The 18,327-nt window shown below is 44.9% G+C and overlaps 1 protein-coding gene across 1 annotated transcript in view; it reads right to left on the bottom strand.

The window, feature by feature from the left end:
• The window catches only part of LOC147692934 (contactin-3-like), an 830,755-nt gene that overhangs the window by 82,643 nt on the left and 729,785 nt on the right, over positions 1 to 18,327 (bottom strand). Inside the window, exon 14 of the mRNA XM_086939195.1 lies at positions 5,904 to 6,021. Coding sequence (XP_086795321.1) covers positions 5,904 to 6,021 — 118 coding nt within the window. The remainder of the gene's footprint in view (positions 1 to 5,903; positions 6,022 to 18,327) is intronic.

Genomic DNA, 18,327 nt, shown 5'->3' on the forward strand with positions numbered 1-18,327 from the left:
TATTGTCCTTTCAACACTATTCAGCAATTTCTATCACTGTGATGTGAACTATGATCCGATTTATTGGGGTTGTTCCTGTTATTTATGTTTCACCTTTTATTAATAATGTTATAGTTCCACTGCCTTCGACAAACTCATCTGATTAATATGATCCATACAGTATGGGCATTGGGCCCGAGGTGTTGCCGCCTCCCATGGATGATTCTGTCTCTCACCTTGATGGGTTTTGGTTTCTGGATCATGGGTAATGGGAATCCACCAGGCTATCCCTGCCTAGTATGGGATGAGGCTGGCTACCTTGGGTTCAGTTAGGCTTCTTTTTGTAATATGTCTCCCCACCCTTCAGCCTTTTCCCGTGTTCATACCTTTCTCCCTTAGATTACTTCTGGACTTCTATTCAATGCAGAGTCCGCACTATTCTACTGCATAAGAGATGGGAACCACTAGACTGGCAGTTGAGACAAGACTACTGACATGGAACATCCGGGGACTCAACAACCCGGTAAAATCTAAGTTATTACTGTCCAATCTGCACAGGCACCACATTAAGATTGCTTCCCTCATGGAACCCCACCTCCACTCACAGGCCTGACTCCTGTTTGCTTCATTCTGGGATCTCAAAGATACTTCGCAGGGTACAGCACATACTCCAGGGGGTTTGTATACTTATACATCACTGTCTCCCATTTACTCACCAAACTACCATTGGGGACAACCAGGGCTGATTTTTGCAGGTGGCAGAAACAATGCTAGATTGCCGGGGAAACTTTGTTTTTAAATATTTATGCTCCAAACACTGATGACCTGTCCTTTTTTAGCATGGTCTCCTCCCTCATGAAATAATTTGATTTGGATGCCTTATTTGTCTGCGGAGACCTGAATCTATGGCTGGATCCCATTCAGGACACTTCGGACACTAGCCCGCGCGATAAACCTTAATCTCTACGTACTGTCCGAGACCTATAGGACTCATTGGCTCTGAGTTTGATGCCCACGCTACCCTGGTATCCCAGGTTACACTTTCCACTCTGTTCCGCACTGGGTTATGACACGCATTGACTATTGGTTTCTATCCGCAACCTACTATCAGTGGTTACAGCCCATGGGGATGCTGCAGCGTACCCTTTCAGGTCATCCCCCAGTGCTCTTACAGGTCACAATCCCTTACACCTAGGGGTGGGAGCATAGATGTTGGCTTCCTGCGGTGGCGCTGCTGGATGAGGTATTCCCTTTGGAACTCCACAACACTACATTTGAATACTTCAAACTCAACTTGGGATCGTTTTCTCAGAATGCCATTTTATAGGATGCCTTCAAGGCATACATCTGAGGTATTTGCATATCCAAGTAGTCAGGCAGGCATGTTGCGAGCACTGTGGGGTAGCCTGGCCCGGTTAGAGAAAGAATTGGTGACTATTGACGGAGCCAACGACCCAAACCCCACTTCAACCACACTACACAAACTAGCGACTCACCTTATAGAGTTCAATGAACAGGCTGAAAGGTACGCCACATTGCAAGGTTAATATGATGCAGCGTGAAGATATGGGGAGTGGAAGCACCCTGGGCAGACATTGGCTCAGAGAGCAGGACACATCATGACCCTTTGTTTGGAAGATGGCACTAATTTATCAGATAATGCCGACATAAAAAGTGAGCCAGTCTAGCATTACAAATCCCTACATACCTCCAGGCTGCCCACCTGACTCAACTACCCGCCTGGCCTATCTTGAAGTGGTGGCAACAGTCTGGCTCACCACCGGACAGGCCCCTTTTTCTTAGTGAATCCTTCTTGGCTGAAGAACTTACCCAGGCAATAGACTCGCTCGATGACGCGAAGGCCCCTGGCCGAGACGGCTTATCTGGCACTTTCTTCAAAAAATTTAAACAGATGCTGATACCTCACTTACTGGAAGTGTACGCGGAATCCTTCGATAATGGTTTACTCCCCACCACAATGCATGAGGCCACAATCACACAGTTACTGAAGCCTGGAAAGGATCCTACCAGATTTGCCTTCTATAGAGCCCTATCATCCTTAACTTTGACAACAAGATATTAGCCAAGGCAATGGTTAACAGGCTGTTCCTCCTCTTAGATCAAATCCCCTCGCTGATCCAGACAGGTTTCATACCGAATAGATCAACCGCACTTACCCTGCGGACGGTATTTTCAGTTCTGAACAGAGGGCCTCATTACGATGTCAGGTGGTTTCCTAATTAGAATGTCACTGTTCGGTCACATGCTTACACTTTAAAATGGGAGCATGTATTCTGGCTGGAATGCATGCTCCCATTATAATATAGGGTGCATCCATGGGGGCCCTACTGAGGGCCCCCCAAGTCGAGTTCAGACAGCCTTTCTGTGTCAGAAAGGCTGGCACAGAAACGCTGTTGAAATCCAACATCATAATCCCTCAGGCGGAAAGAGCCACCCTTGGGATTACTGACAGCATTCCAACTGGCTGACGGGCTCTCTGAACCCATTGGAAGCCAATCTGAATGACGGGTCGGATTTCTTTTTGACCACTTCTATTGTAATGAGACTGGCGGAAAGGAATCCGACCAGCACATTACGTTACTGTCAGAAAGACGCTGACCGACGGTCAGAGCCTTTTCTGACAGCATCATAATTGGGCCCAGGCTGTCTCCCATGATGCCTGCGGCAGTTGCCCTTCTGGACGCAGAGAAGAGATTTGATTTGCTCGAGAGGCTCTTCCTTCACGCAACACTCTGTAAGCTCAGTATACCCAACGGCTTTAATCTGTTAGTCTCGCTCTTGTATTCCGCACCAAGGACCATCTACAGGTAAACAGCTCTCTCTAGGATCCTTTGTCTAGGGTTGGGTTCCCGCTATCACCATTAATATTCATCATAGCCATGGTTCCCCTGATCCAACATCTTCAGGAAAAACACTTGTATCATGGCTTGTGGTTCCAGTCCGGCCCTCTTTTAATATCCATATATGTAGACAATATTTTGCTGTTTATAGGACACCCCTCTGAGATTCTAAATCCTAGAGTGGAGGAAATCGCCCAGTCCGGAGATATGTCTGGCCTACGTATCAACTGGGAGAAATCTGAACTTGTTCCCTTGACGAACTCCACAAAACCCCCAACAAGTGGGCATTACAATCATTTGGACTGTGGATCCCACAAAATACTTTGGGATTACGCTCCACAGAAATAACAACCAGATTATCCGCCTCAACTATGGCCCGCCAAGGATAAGGTCGCTACTCAGGTGGGCCATGTATCCGACTCCCACTCTCCATGGCTGAATGCATGGCCCTCATCAAGATGAATGTCCTTCCGTGCTTTCTAAATCTATTTGTAAATATTCCCATCCCTCTGACAAACACATCCTTTCTCCAGCTCCACAGAGCTATCATACATGGACAGATTTTTCTTTACTAGGCTGCAAAGTACTTTGCGTACTGTAATGACCTCCTACCCTTTATCACATATGGAATTTCCCCCTCCCACACAAATAGCAGACCTAGACGGCTCCCACCTGATCACAAAACTCTACCACTCATGCATAGCTTTAAAACATGTTCATGATAGGGGGGCTCGCTGCCGCTGGCAGGAAGACTTGGGACACCCAATCTCGGAGAAGGACTGGCCACACAGCTGTATACAATTAAAACTTGTATCTCCTAACCATGGCCACAAGCTCCTCCATTTCTGATTCTTTCATAGATCTTACATCACCCCTCTGGAGATGCCAAGTGGGATGCCTCCAGATCCTCGCAATGCCGCAAATGACATTCACCTGGAGCAGACTTCGCACACATGACTTGGACCTGCCCCGTGGTCACCACATTTTGGATATCAGTGTTCCAAGCACCATCACTCATGGTATCCAAAACTCTTGAGCCATCCTAAATGCTGGCCCTACAGGGAAATGTCTCCAACATCTTGGTATGCTAACTCTGATTCATAGCTATTGCCATATTGTTAGCCAAAAGGGAAATTGCATTGCACTGGGGCAGCCAGATCCATCCCACTAAGGAGGCATTTCTCTGGAGCATGACATATTGCGACATGCAAAGTGAGATATATTCCACACTTCAACCTCCCACATCATGTCCAAATGATATTTGCCAATTCCCGTAGCCCTGGTCCTCTTTCTGCCACTATGGATAATAGGCCTTACTGCTCTGTAATGTTATCTTACCAGGGCTCCCCTCTCAGTTTATGGTACATATAGTCTCTGCATTGATATCCTACACAACACCATTACCATTCACATCAATTGTATCCTTCATACCTGTTTTCCCCCCTCCCGTTTTTCCCTCCCCTTTACTATGCATCTCAAAGTTCTCTGTGTTATATGTTGTTCCTCCCACAATGTTTCAGGTTGCGATTTAGATGCCTGATTTATAAAAATGCAATGTTAAATAACATATGGCTAATGTAGTAATTTGAAACTACTCAGAAATGCTTATATTGTCAATTGTATGAATGATGTTTAATCCCTAATTAAATAAACAGAAACAAAATAATAATAGGGTTTGGAACTCTACTGACTTTATAAATAGTCTTTGGGATCCTACATAGGAGTGTGATGTATGATTACTCAGAAGCAATTAGACCATCTTATGAGGTGACATATTAGATTTAATTATTTTGGGGAATAAGTATGAGAGATTGACATCTAGGCTAGATTTTTCTGTTCATGATTACCCAATTGGGCATAATGCTGGGGGGATAGGGGTTGTCGAGGAAGAAGCGATACAAACTTATGGATGGATGACAACAAAGTTGGCAGTTCGATTTAATTTTGTGGGGCTAGCTCATCCTTAAATAATTAGTTAGAACACGATTGTTATGTACTACATATCTCTTCCTTATAATTTGTTCCCTCTTCAGTTCTTACGTTTCTTTTATTGGAGTGATATGAATGCTTAAGAAGCCGAATGTTAAGGCTTACTGTAATATGGTATATGAATGTGTCTGTTTTTTGTTTTTCTAGAAATATATTGCATGTATGTTAATTATTCACTTTGCAATAGCAATAAAAATAATGAGATACCAAAAAAAAAGAGGATGGCATAATCATTATCAAATGTGGCATGTGTATTAATATGTAAATTAGTTTGCATGTAAAAAGCACTGTAGTTTTTATATGAACTTGTCCATTCGCATTGACTGTCCCTGTCTATTCCAGTACATGGTGAGGGAACGCTAAACTGAGATCGCCAAAGAATAGCAAGGAGGAATCTTTTCTCTCCATAAAACAATCTCAATTATATCTATATTCCCTCTCTGCGTTTGACGTAAGCTACCAATGCTCCCTGCATTGAGTCATTAAAAAATCAGGGGCATATTACCAAGGGATTTATCTCCGCTTTTTTGCCTTTAAAAGCCAAGAAAGCGGAGATAAAATTATCTCCCTATCAGCAACAGGGTGCTAACACGCAAATTCGCATGTTAGCACCCTTTTTCTCTACGCTTTCCCTTGCATCTCTAATGAGATGCAAAGGGGGCGTTCCAGAGAAAAATAATAGGAGAAATGTTGGCAGTTAGCGCGAGGATTTTTATCACTTCTGAGATAAACCTTGCTAATAGCAAGTTATGTCTGCGATCATTTCCGGCAATGCTTAGCGTTAACAAATTCGTTGCTAAGCATCGTTAGCGATAAATATCGCTAAACGTTGGTAATATGCCCCTCAGTGTCTTGAGTGTCTCACTTCTTATAGGTTTACAGGCCTGCAAGATGTTTTTGTGAACTACATGCCAGATGTGCATTTCAGACAAGGTCAATGAAATACATATCTCTTGAATGAAATGATCCATTTACATTACCAAAATGTCCCAGCTCCCTGCAATTAGCAGTGCAATATTCCCACCACCCCTCCCCCATTTGTAATTGGAAAGTTGATACCAACATAAAATGTACCTCTTACAATAAGCCGAGCAGCTGATGAGACCTTGTCTACTGCAGTCTGCACCACACACTCGTAGTCTCCGCTGTGCTGGAGTTGAATGTTTCTCATCATCAAATCTCCAGAGGCACTCTGCAAAATAATAAAAACTAAATTAAAAGATTTCAGAATGTAGTTATAAACAATGTTAGGAAGACAAAATTCGTTGATAATGAAAGGAAAAATAATATACTTTGGATTTTATGACTTTTGTTTACAAAATGGAATCAAAGATATATGTACTGAAGAAAAGTATTCAAATGTGTTCACTGCTACAAGGACATAAACTCTCATACTTTGTGTCACCGCATATTCTTTACCCCTTTTTACCTGGTGGAGTTTTGTAAAGTGTTCTGAACAATTTATAATCCCATTTGAGCAGAACTCCTGTTTTCTCCCGCTTAGGGATTACAATTGAGAAGGGTTTTCTTACTTTCGAACTAAAATCATCTCAGTGCTGCAGTCCCTATAAACTGGAGAAACAACCATGAAAGTGAAAAGAATAGCTGTTGGTGGGTGGTTATTTTTGTATGTTGTAGGACAGCGATCCCTGTTGGAAATTGAAATAAACAAAAGTTTTCGGAGGTTCACTATCAAAAACATTAAGCAAATTTAGACGAATGATGACTTTTACAACATACTTCCCAAAAACTTGACAAAAAAACATATGCTTTAAATGTATTTCAGAGAAGGTATTCATCAAATTAGTCAGTAATTCATATTTTCCGAATCCCTCTGGAGCACTTGGGGCTAGATGTAGGTAGGCCGTTACCGATCGGTAACGGCCGAAAATACCGATTTTTGGCCCTTACCGATCGGTAAACAGCCATCGAGATGTAGGGAACAAAAAAAAATCATAATCGGAGTGAAAACCGATTCGGAATGAGTACCGAATGGGAAAGAATCCGATACGTACATACCGAAAATCGGATATGTAACGAATCGGTAACACACCGAATCGGATGCAAACACCGATTCGGTCAATGTACCGATTCGGTAGTGACACCGAATCGGAAAATAACCGATTCGGTCCATGTACCGAATCGGTAGTGACACCGATTCGGAAAATAACCGATTCGGTCCATGTACCGAATCGGTAGTGACACCGATTCGGAAATTATCCGATTCGGCCCATGTACCGATTCGGTAGACACACCGATTCGGAATGAATCCGATTCGGTCCATGTACCGAATCGGTAGATAGACCGAATCGGACATGAGCCGAATCGGAAAACATACCGATTCGTATGAATAACCGATCGGGAAATTCCCCGATTCCGACAGATGGGGAGATGTAGGGAGGCACAGAAACACCGAAATCGGCTCAGAATCGGTAGAAATCACTCGGTATTTACCATGGATTACAATCAGGTGGTAACCAACTCCAACCCATATAAACAGCCCCAAAATGCATTGCAACTTGCATGATGGCAGCTTTTTATGTCATTGCGAGGCGGCTACGGCTACAGCAGGAAGGACAGAGGGAATGGCTAAGAAATGAACAGGTCTACAGACAGAGGATAACCCTGTTCATGCTCACAGAGGCAGAGATCCTACAGAGAATACAGGCTGGACTCTGACACCATACTTGAGCTCATCAGGGATCTCAAACCATTCTTGGACCACCACACCCCAAGGGCACACGCCATCCCTGCGCACATCCAGGTGCTATGCAGCCTACACCTGCTAGCGTCTGGCAGCTATCAAAGTGGAGTTGCAGCGGCAGGAGGGGTGAGCCAGAGCAGCCTGTCAAGGTTCTTCCACACATTCCTTGACGCCATGATACACAGGATGGACCAATACATCTCTTTCCCTGCAACCCACGCAGAACTGCTACAAACTAAAGCTGACTTCTACCAGATGGCACAATTTCCCCAAATCATTGGTTGCATAGATGGCACGCACATTCGGATTTGCCCACCAGCGGACACAGAATACATATACCGCAATCGGAAGTCTACACACACCATCAACGTGCAGGTGATCTGCAATGCAAAGTGCACCATCACAGACCTGGTAGCAAAATTTCCAGGCAGTACCCATGACTCCTATATTTTCCAACAGAGCGGCATCTATGCACGGCTGATGGCTGGCGAATTTGGTGAAGGATACCTCCTAGGTGAGACACATCATCAGACCCCCATAACACACAGTAGCTAGGTGGAATACAGGTATGCATGTGTGTAATGTTACCCCTTTCTCTTCCAGGCGACAGTGCATATGCCCTCCGCTCATTCATACTCACCCCCTACCTCAACCCCTCCACACCCAGCCAAAGGAGGTATAACCGGGCCCACATACGCACAAGGAATGCTGTCGAACGGACCTTTGGCATCTGGAAAAGTAGATTCAGATGCCTGCACAAGAGTGGAGGTGCAAGGCAGTATACCCCCATCACCTGCTGCAAGATCATAGCTGTATGTGCAATGTTACACAACCTTGCGGTGAAGAAGGGCACTGAGGTGGAGTTGTCTGACTACGAGGACCATGATGACGACGAAGCTGTGCCACTGACACAGCCAGCTGGGGTGTGTACGCCAAGTGATGGCAGATACAGACGTGAGGAGATTACTGAAAACTATTTCTGAGTGAGTACAGATGCAAAGACAGCTAAATGGTTGTTGTGAAAAAACAATTTTTAATACTGTTGCAACACAGTTACTGCACTGATGTGCAACAAAAAAATGGTGTAATGGCAAAGAAAACAAAAGTCCAAGGTGCAGGTTGCCTCACCCGCCCTTGCAAGGCTATTTCTTTGACCGCTTGGCAGCCCTACTGGGGTGTCCCTCCGCCCCCTCTGAATGACCAGCGGCATCTGCGGAGCGCCTGGTGCTCCTGCATGGCTCAGACGCAGCGCTGGCCGGGCTGCTGCGGCTGCTGCTGTCCCCAGCATCCCCCAGGTCCAGGGCAGGATTTGTGGCAGTGTTAGAGATGATCATGGCCTCCATTGCAGTCGTGATGCGGGCCATTCCCCTTGTGAGCTCTGCCGTATTTTGAGTGAGGCTAGACTCCATGTTTGCGCTGCGCTGGCTGAGTTGTGCCGTTGCCGCAGCAAGGCGGCTCATGGAGCGGTTCTGCACCCGGGCATCCCGCCTGCGCACCAGCTCCTGCTCCTCCATTCTGCCACACAACTGGGTTATGGAAGTGGTTAGCCTGCCTAAACCTGCTGCCACCTCCTTGTTTGAATCCACGAAGGCCTGAAATCCTTTTACCATTTCTCCCATCTGCAGGTTGTGCTGCAGGAGCTGGCGTTGGCAGGCCATCATGGATTTCGCCTGCTGCCTTTGTATCTTGACCATCTTTCCCTCAAGGCCCAGGAAGACACTGCCCTCCCGTGCTGGTGCTGCAGTGGTGGGGATGGCACGGCGCCGGGTACTGCTGCTGCCGGCCTGCTGAGTGGGCTGGGGTGCCACTGGTGGGGGTGTGGTGCTGGCCGGGCCCTGAGCCCCTGCTCCCAGGACAGGTTGTACTGGTGCCAAAGCCATGGTCGTGGCAGGAGCTGGTGTAGGTGGAAGGAGGTCCCTTGTCGGGGAGTTCTCTGGGGAGAACTGCAAGGGGGGTGTGCTGGGCATTTGTGGGGAGTGCAGTGCTTCAAAGTCTATCACCAGGTCTCCCTCCATACCAAGCCCTATGGTGTTTACGTCCTCCTCCTCCTCGGCAGCCTGGCTGGTGCTCGGCCCTGCGAGTGCAGTGTCAGATGGTGCTGCTGCCTCTGTTGACATTGTTTGTCCGCCTGATGGTGCCCCTAGGTACAAAGAAGCATTTGTAAATTGAGTGCCGATGTATTACAGTCAGTACAATTAAAGCATTCCACATGTCCTTGCATCTCCTTAGAATGTGTTCCACTGTTTCCTGTCTTGTGATTCTGCACTGCCATAGTTTGCTAACTTCTGCTGACTACATGTACCATGATGCTTGTCTCTTGTATGTTGGTTACAGTACTGTGCTGGGGTTTGCCTATGCATTGTGTCTAATGGGGAGGTGTCTGGTAGGGTGTGTCATGATGCGCATGCTTCTTACCTGTAGCTGTAGCTCTTGCTGAGCTGTCCAGGGTCCCAATTCCAGTTACGCTCTCCCTCTCAATGGTGGTGGACACCATTTCCTCGAGGTCCGTGAGTGGTGGCGCCGGGTTCCTGCCTCCACCTGTGACTCCAGCCTGCCTCTGGATGTCTGCCATCTTACGCTTGGTGAGGCTGCGGATGTCATAAAAACGCTTCTTCAGCTCATCCAGGGTCCTGGGGGTGACACCCACAGCATTCACCTTTTGGGCGATTTCGCTCCAGATCCTCCTCTTGGTGCTGTCTGGAACATTCAGGGACAGCTTTCCAAATAGCTGCCGGTGCACCCTCACCACCTCCTCAACCAACACCTGCAGCTCGGTGGCGCTGAACTTAGGCTTCCTCTTCTGGGAGGACTTCTGGCTCTCATCCTGGTTTGCCATCTTTTGCAGAACAGTTCACAACCTCCTACTCCCACTGCTGCTAACTGTGAGTGTTCAGCTCAGGCTGGCTCTCCAGAAAGTTCTTAATTAGCTGCACCTGCCAGGGTTGCCACTCCCTGTTTGGGTGGGGGAGGGGGAGCCACCTCATTGGCTGAATCGGCTTTTGCCGAATCGGCTTTTACCGATTCGGATAATACCGATTCGGAAAAATCCGATTCGGTATTAGCCGAATGGGAATATACCGATTCGGTTTCTTCAATGCATTCCTATGGGCTTTTTGGCCATGGGTGTGTTTTCATAGCTACGATTCGTTAATTGCCGAATCGGATTTTACCGATTCGGCTATTTCCGATTCGTTGGTAGCCGATTCGGCTAATTACGATTCGGTGGTAGCCGATTCGGTACTTTCCGATTCGATCCGTCCCGATTCGGAACGTACCGATTCACATTACCGATGCCGACCGAATCGGTATTTTTTCGCCGTTTTTTTGCTACATCTCGTTTTCCGATTTCAGAATACCGATTCGGCCCGCCTCGGTATTTTAAAATCGGAAAATCACTTATACCTACATCGGGCCCCATGTGACATGAAGGAAGGACTCCTCCTCCACACTTTCTTCAAAAAATTTTGCCGTAGCTTTACTACCAAGTAAAAAAGTATCTAGTTTGCTAATTCATACAAAAAAAATTTTCAGGAATACGCAGGGGATCAGTTTCCACGTTATAGTTCTGAACTTCTTTAGCGATGGCAAACTTCTCACATGCAAAATAAGTTTTGTGCGCGTAAATGCAACACGTGTAAATTTACATATAAACAAATCCTTAGAAAAAGTGCATTAGCACTTTAACTTTTTTTTTTTACTTAACTAGGAAAATATTTGTTACAGTCAGGGAACTTTACACTCCTGCCAATTGTAGATGTGTAGTTTCTCACAGGGGCGGCTCTAGGCTCATGGCAGCCCTGGGCAGGGATCGTAGGTAGAGGCCCCGGCCGGGGCCCGCACCATTTCTTAAGAGCCTCAGGGGCCCCGGCCAGGGCCCGCACCATTTCTTAAGAGCGTCAGGGGCCCCGGCCGGGGCCCCGCACCATTTATTAAGAGCCTTAGGGGCCCTGGTCAGGGACCTGCACCATTTCTTAAGAGCCTCAGGGGCCCGGCCGAGGCCCGTGCACCATTTATAAGTGCCGCAGGCCTGGCGTGGTGGCCCCTGGGGTTTGGTGGCCCTGTGCAGGTGCACAGCTTGCACATGCCTAAGGCCGCCCCTGTTTCTCAATTCTACCCTTTATACCGACTGTACTCGTGCTCTTGAGAGGACTTAATCAACAACCATACTCAACTGGAATGTGACACGCAAATATTTGTGAATTCCACTCACGTGTGTTTTCACTAGTCTGCTGCATACCATTCCGTGCAGAACATTTCACTGCCTGCACTATGCTGTGGAATACAGTGCATCAGAAGCAGGCGGCGCACACATCAGCAGTGGGAGGAATAGAGACAGATCTCCATAAATAAATAAATGTGAAGGATGCTGGAAATGGCATCCTCTGTAGGGTCACCCCAAACGTTTTACCTTCCTCCTTCTACTTTGTACTAAATTCAATTTTGTTGGCCTTAGGACTCTGTGCACTTTTCCACTGCTAAACAGTTCTAACATGTTTGTGCTCTCTGTTTAAAACATGGTGGAAATGGCTTATACCCAAATGGCATTTTTAATTTACTTTTTAAGTCCATAGTAAAGTTCACTACATGTGTCAAGGGCCTGTAAATTAATTGCAATTGTAGGCCTGCAGCACTGATTGTGTCACACGCTTAGGTAGACCTACAATGCGGGGTATTTACACAAAATATAGAGTTGGGTATGTCGACCTTCACAAATATCGGTTGGTAAATATCGTGACACAGAAACATCAAAAGCAAAAGTATCTTGGTCAAGAATATCGAATGTAAGGTAAGAAATATTGTTTCAAAGAATATATGTCATTAATATTGTTTGCAAAAATATAGTTGTTTAAAATATCGAATTTTTTATTAGTGTTTTGTATTTTAGTTTAGATTTTAAATGTATGTAATATATTTTTTGTATAAGAATTTTTTGTCTTTTAATATATGTGTTACATTTTTAGTAGTTATCAATTTTATTTTAATTAAATGTAGTGTTTTTTAGTTCCGTAGCGGGTTGTGGTTTTATAGGGGAATAGGGTGGGAAGTAATTTAACTATAATAAATTAATGATTATTTATTATTCATTTAATTGAGATTTTATAGTGTTAATTGTGTTTCTATTCTTTTTTGTAAATTTTATATGTGGGTAGTGGGGTTTATAGAGGTAGAAGTTGGGAAGTAATTAATGTTTAATTAATCATTAATTGGTTGTTCATTATTAATAATTTATGATGGTAATTGTGTAATTTGTTTAAGGTGCGGGATCTGGGGTTTAGGGGTAAAGGGTGGGAAGTAATGAAGCGGGAATTCCATTCTCCTACAGAACTGTGGATAGAGACCTGGAACCTCGGTGAATTAGGATGGCCCAAAACTCACCTCAGTACCCAAAATCCTCTTACCGAGCTAGTTACAGTGTCTCATTGGTCATAACAAACTCCCAATGCTTCGACAGACCAGAACATGAACTTAGATTACCTCAGGTATCGTGGAACACATGAACACTCTTTCGTTATATAATCATTACAAACCAGAACGTGGAGTAAAAGAGGACACGTGCATGTTTGAAATACTTATTTACTAATGCAAGATTCTCAAACGCAGTATCTTGTACAATACTAGCAAACATATTATAAGCAACAAAGTTATCAGCATAGTTACTAGTCCATAAAAGGCGAATGGTGACAGCATACTAAGATGCTGTAATGAATAGGATTTAACAATACCTAATTCACACCCTCCCTATTTAGCATAGTATTTTATATCTATGAAGGTCTCATTTGGGTTTTAGCAGGGCGGGCCCATACCTCAAAATCTCAGTGGCAGAGGATCACATCATCTTCCACCAGCTCTCTGCATGCGAAGCACCATCAAGTGTGTCTCGTGTGTGTGCAGCACACCAATATAAAACCCGCCTAGAGCCAGATTTTGGCAGCAGCATGTGTGTGATGTCTATGGACGTGCTAAGATCAGACCTCACAACAACATCGTGTTTAGTTATCCTTTCAGCCTTCAGCACTCACTGTGCAGACAGTGTACCTAACAAAACAGATATCAGAGCAATACCATATTATTTCTCAAGTAAATCACGAAGCTTCTTCTGGGTTGAAAGCTAAATCAACAATTATGTGTTGTGTGCAAAATGAGGTAGAAAGGTAAAATGGCGTTTAAAACTTTAATAAGCTCATGCTAACTTAACACAGTATATAGAAAAGAAAATAGCTATATGACACCCCCCCCCCCAATGATCCGAGCATGGACAAAATCAAGGAAATGTAACACCAGAATAGGGGCATAATATGAAAGCAAAGTTCAATAATAATGAGCTAAGCTAATCTTAAAAGTCATACACAACGGCCTATAGTGGCCAAAATAAATGGTTCAAAATCATCAAAGAAAATGTCAATAGGCCTGGGGCGTATAAAGTCAATAGGCCTGGGGCGTAAAAAACAAACTCAGTATAAGCTTAAGGCACCAAAACAAAAATACAAACTGGTACGTGCCTAAATAAAAAGATTCCGAGGCATTTCAGGGTAGGACTGTATATGCAAAATATGCAGCAACAGCCTCTAAAATGAAATCACTGTCATCATCCGAAAACAGTTGAGCCATCCAATTAAGCAGCGTAAAAGAACATATGTGCTCCTCCAGCATTGGATCCTCTAGCAGCATCAGATGACAACTCAGTGGGTTTTCAAGAACGCTATGTTTATTTATTTATTTAAAGTTTTATATAGCGCGAACAAGACCCGTGGGTATCAGAGCGCTTCACATAAAAGTAGTTTAAATATTAACAAGAAGATAACCATTAAACAAACAAATAGATATGAGGTAGATAGTTATATGGCTATAGTGAGTGCTTAAGTAACTACATTCCACTCAGGTTCGTCGATTATAATACAAATTAACTTTACAACATGAGGTTATGTCATTTGTCCTTTTTGTCATACCTATGAGGTAGGGGTTATATAGTTTCAGGATGTGAGATAGTTGTATGAATTAGTTTTGACAAGAGGTAGCAATTGGTATACAGTTTAGTTACAAAAGGAAAGTCGACAGTATCAGACCATCATTATCTTTCATCTAATTCACGGCAGTCCTTCCCTTTCTGCTAGCATTCGATCTCATAGTGAGACATAACCTTGTCTATATAAGGTATTTACTCATTAAGAAGCTCTTCACTTCTCGCTTAAATTTTGAGGTATTAGGAATCTTCCTAATGCTTGGAGGCAATGAATTCCAAATCCTGGGGGCAGCTCCTGAGAACGCTCTGTCATAAGTTTTTTTCTTTCTGAATATGGCTGGGCGCAGCACCAACTCTTTGGCACTCCTGGCCGGTCTGTTGCCTCCTGATAGCTCAATTTTCTTGGATAGGTATCTAGGAGTATTGTAGTGGAGTGCTCTGTGGGTGATACATGCTATCTTTAGTTGAATTCTGGCCTCATAGGGTAGCCAATTCAACGCTTTCAGGTGAGGGGAGATGTGGTCAAACTTCCTAGATCCGGTGATGAGTCTCGCCGCAGCATTGAGGCAGGCTTTTAGTGGTGCTGTGGATGTTTTTGGTAGACCTGCTAAGGTGGTGCAACCATATTCAATCCTAGAGATGACTAAAGATTGGATTGCCAGTTTCAGATCTGCTTCAGAGATGAATGGTTTCAATTTTCTTAGGTAGTTCAGGTGGAAGCGGGCGTTTTTTGCCATTGAATTAATATGAGTTTTCATGTCAAGACTCTCGTCTAAAGTGATTCCTAGCGACTTAGCTGAGTTGACTAGAGTCGGGGTGAAGTTGAGCGCAGTCACCAACTTGGTCCATTCCTTTATTTCCGTAACGCACTTTGGTGGAGAGATTAGTAAGAATTCTGTTTTTTGAGCATTTAGCTTCAGATGATTGGTAGTTAGCCATTGCAATGTCATTTTTAATATTTCATTCATTCGCTCAATGTCTTCAAGGGAGGTGATCTTTATATATATTTGCGTGTCATCCGCATACATATGATAAGATACCTGTGAGTTACTGAGAATTGTTGTAAGAGGTTCAACATACAAGTTAAACAGATCAGGGGATAATGTCGATCCTTGCCAAGAACTCATGCGCCGCTGCGAGTATGTCCCAATGACTCATTAGTCCATGCATCGCTGCCAAGGCCATAATCCTTTCACCAGAACAAACCAACTCGTGAGCAACTACGGGGCTCATCAGATGATTAAAATCGACGTCAGGAGACACCGTCAAGCAGAGACACAAATCAAGGGCCCTTCTCAAATCGCAGCTCAGGCAATAAAAAACAGGCTGGACACATGTGAAATAGGAAAATCGAAACGATAATCCAAAAGCCGTGCTTAAAGTCGCAAGCGGCAGGGTGCCATAGTAATCAAGCATCCGGTTGCGAAACAGCAGTAGGAGGGGCTCTGCGGCTTCCAGCGCAGGACGGGCATCCATGTTTAACAAAACTAAATATAATCAAAATGCCTGCAGGTAATGTCAGCAAAACCGGGAAGCCGCCAAACAGACTCGAAAATATAGAATGTAAAAAGCTAGGGATGATTCCAAATATCTTCTCGAATGAAGTCAAGAGACCACTGCTAACTAATTTAAAAAAATGAGCCAGGCCAGAAGTGGAGGAGGCATTAAAGGTTTGGTGAACCAGCTCACTGAAATGTAACGATAAATCAGTGTTCAAAAGGGCCTGCACCTCTGTGCGCATGTTAGCTATGTGAAGGACGAATGTTTCTCGGGCCGAACTCAGGGCCACTTCTTTTTGAGACAAAAGGGCTCTTATTCTAGTCATACCATTGAACTCTGGTCTTTTGTAGATCCTGTAAAACATTGCAATGTTCATCCACGTCAAAGGCCGTGGTTTGAGCCACGCAGTCTAGACCATTGAGGTCAGGGACATACATCTTGATACCAAAGAGCATTTCGTACGGGGTCCGCCCACCCAGAGACCTTCTAGGGAGATTGTTTAGAGCACGCTGCACGCCATTAAGGTGGGCTAACCAGTTTCTGCCAGTGCCTATAACTCGAGCTGTCAAAGATTGCTTTAAGCCACGGTTCATTCGCTCCACTACACTATTACCCTCAGGTCTGTATGGAGATGAAAACTTGACTTGGACCCCCAACGAAATCATAGCATCCTTTTACGCCTTAGAGGCGAAAGCCGGACCTGATCCAAATGGAAGGTACCACAGGCAAAAATCCCTACAAAGACACGCAAATCTCTTATGACAATCCGTGAATCAGCGCTGCGATGTGGCCACACCCACACAAAGCATGTGCATGAATCAACTGCTACTAAGATGTATTTATACGCAGTATCAGAAGAAAAAGGACCACAGTGATCTAAATAAACGCAACCCAGTGGTTTATTAGATATGTACAACTGTGTCTGAAGCAGATGCGCAGCAGTCGAAGGCTTGATCTGCTGGCAAATGTCACATTGAAGGACATAATCACGCGTCTGTTTGTACAGTCCCCGCCACCAGAACCTCTGTTGAAGCTGAGTTACAGTGGCTAAGACGCCCGCATGCGCAGACGCCACACCTTCATGAGCCGCTGTCATCAAAGTAGCTCTGCGATCCGAGTTGGGAATCAAACGTTAGCCAACATCCGGAATTTTCACATAATGAACCTTATCGGGACTTAAGTGGTATGTGTACTTCGAAGGAAACCCCGCAGGATATTTACCTCCCTTCTCAGTGGCAGCAACTGCAGCCAAGATGTCATCATCTATTTTACTTTTCGACTGTGTAACTGCTGCAACTAAGTATTTCGATACTGCAGATTTCACTGCTTCATCAGCAAGCGAGTTACCAACAGCGTGGACCCCTACACGCTGATGGCTGAGAGTATGAATCACAAACACAAGTGGCAACCGCTCTTTAAGCTCAGCCACTCTGACCCAGATCATTTTATGTTTTATTGTGCTACCCTTGGAATCACAAAAGTCATTCTGAATCCAATAGACCAAGTTTTCATTGTAAGACTGGACACAGTAGTAAGAATCACTCACTATTAGAGTCGTCACACAAGGATCCGCGTACTCCAATGCAAGCATCAGAGCACGAAGCTCCGCTAATTGTGCAGTGCAGTCCCCTAGTGTCTGCGTGTGCACGACACTGGACTTGAACTCGTCGTTCACCATGGCACCGACCACAATGGCGCATGCAGAAACGTAGGCATGTTTAGAGCCATGCGCAACCTGCGCCGAACCATCAGTGTAAATGATGCAATGGAAATCCTCCAGGGGTCGCATTGCTAAAGGAGCCGGATGAACGAATTCATACTGCAAGTACTCCTGCGACCGTAATGAGGCGTCAAAAATAAACGTGACATCCTGGGATGTCAAGGATGCGGCCCATTGAATCCACCGAGGGTGCAAAGCTTTAGAATTAGGTACACTGGCTTTTGTGACTGCCTCCAAGGCAGAACACGGGGTAACAACCAACATGCGCTTTCCCTGTGACAGGGCACGTTCCTTAAGAATAGCCATCTGCACAGCCGTCAAAACTTTCTCCACAGTGGAAAAGCGCAATTCAGCCGAAGTGTACAAGTTTGACTTGTAAGCAATAGGTACTGTGTCTCCTTCATTAAAAGTCAGGTACGTGAAACCCACCGTCCCAGGGATAATTCTTATCACCAGGTTAGTCTGGTTATCACGAGTCAGAAAGAATTTAGAAGCAAGCAGATCAGCTTGCAAAGACTGCAGAATAGCCGAATGCTCAGGCAGCCAGCATGATTTGGAAAAAGATGGTTGTATCAAAGCATACAACGGCTTGATACGCTGGGCATATTCCGGA

This window comes from Lissotriton vulgaris, chromosome 9, assembly GCF_964263255.1.
Source record: "Lissotriton vulgaris chromosome 9, aLisVul1.2, whole genome shotgun sequence".
Classification (NCBI taxonomy): Eukaryota; Metazoa; Chordata; class Amphibia; order Caudata; family Salamandridae; genus Lissotriton; species Lissotriton vulgaris.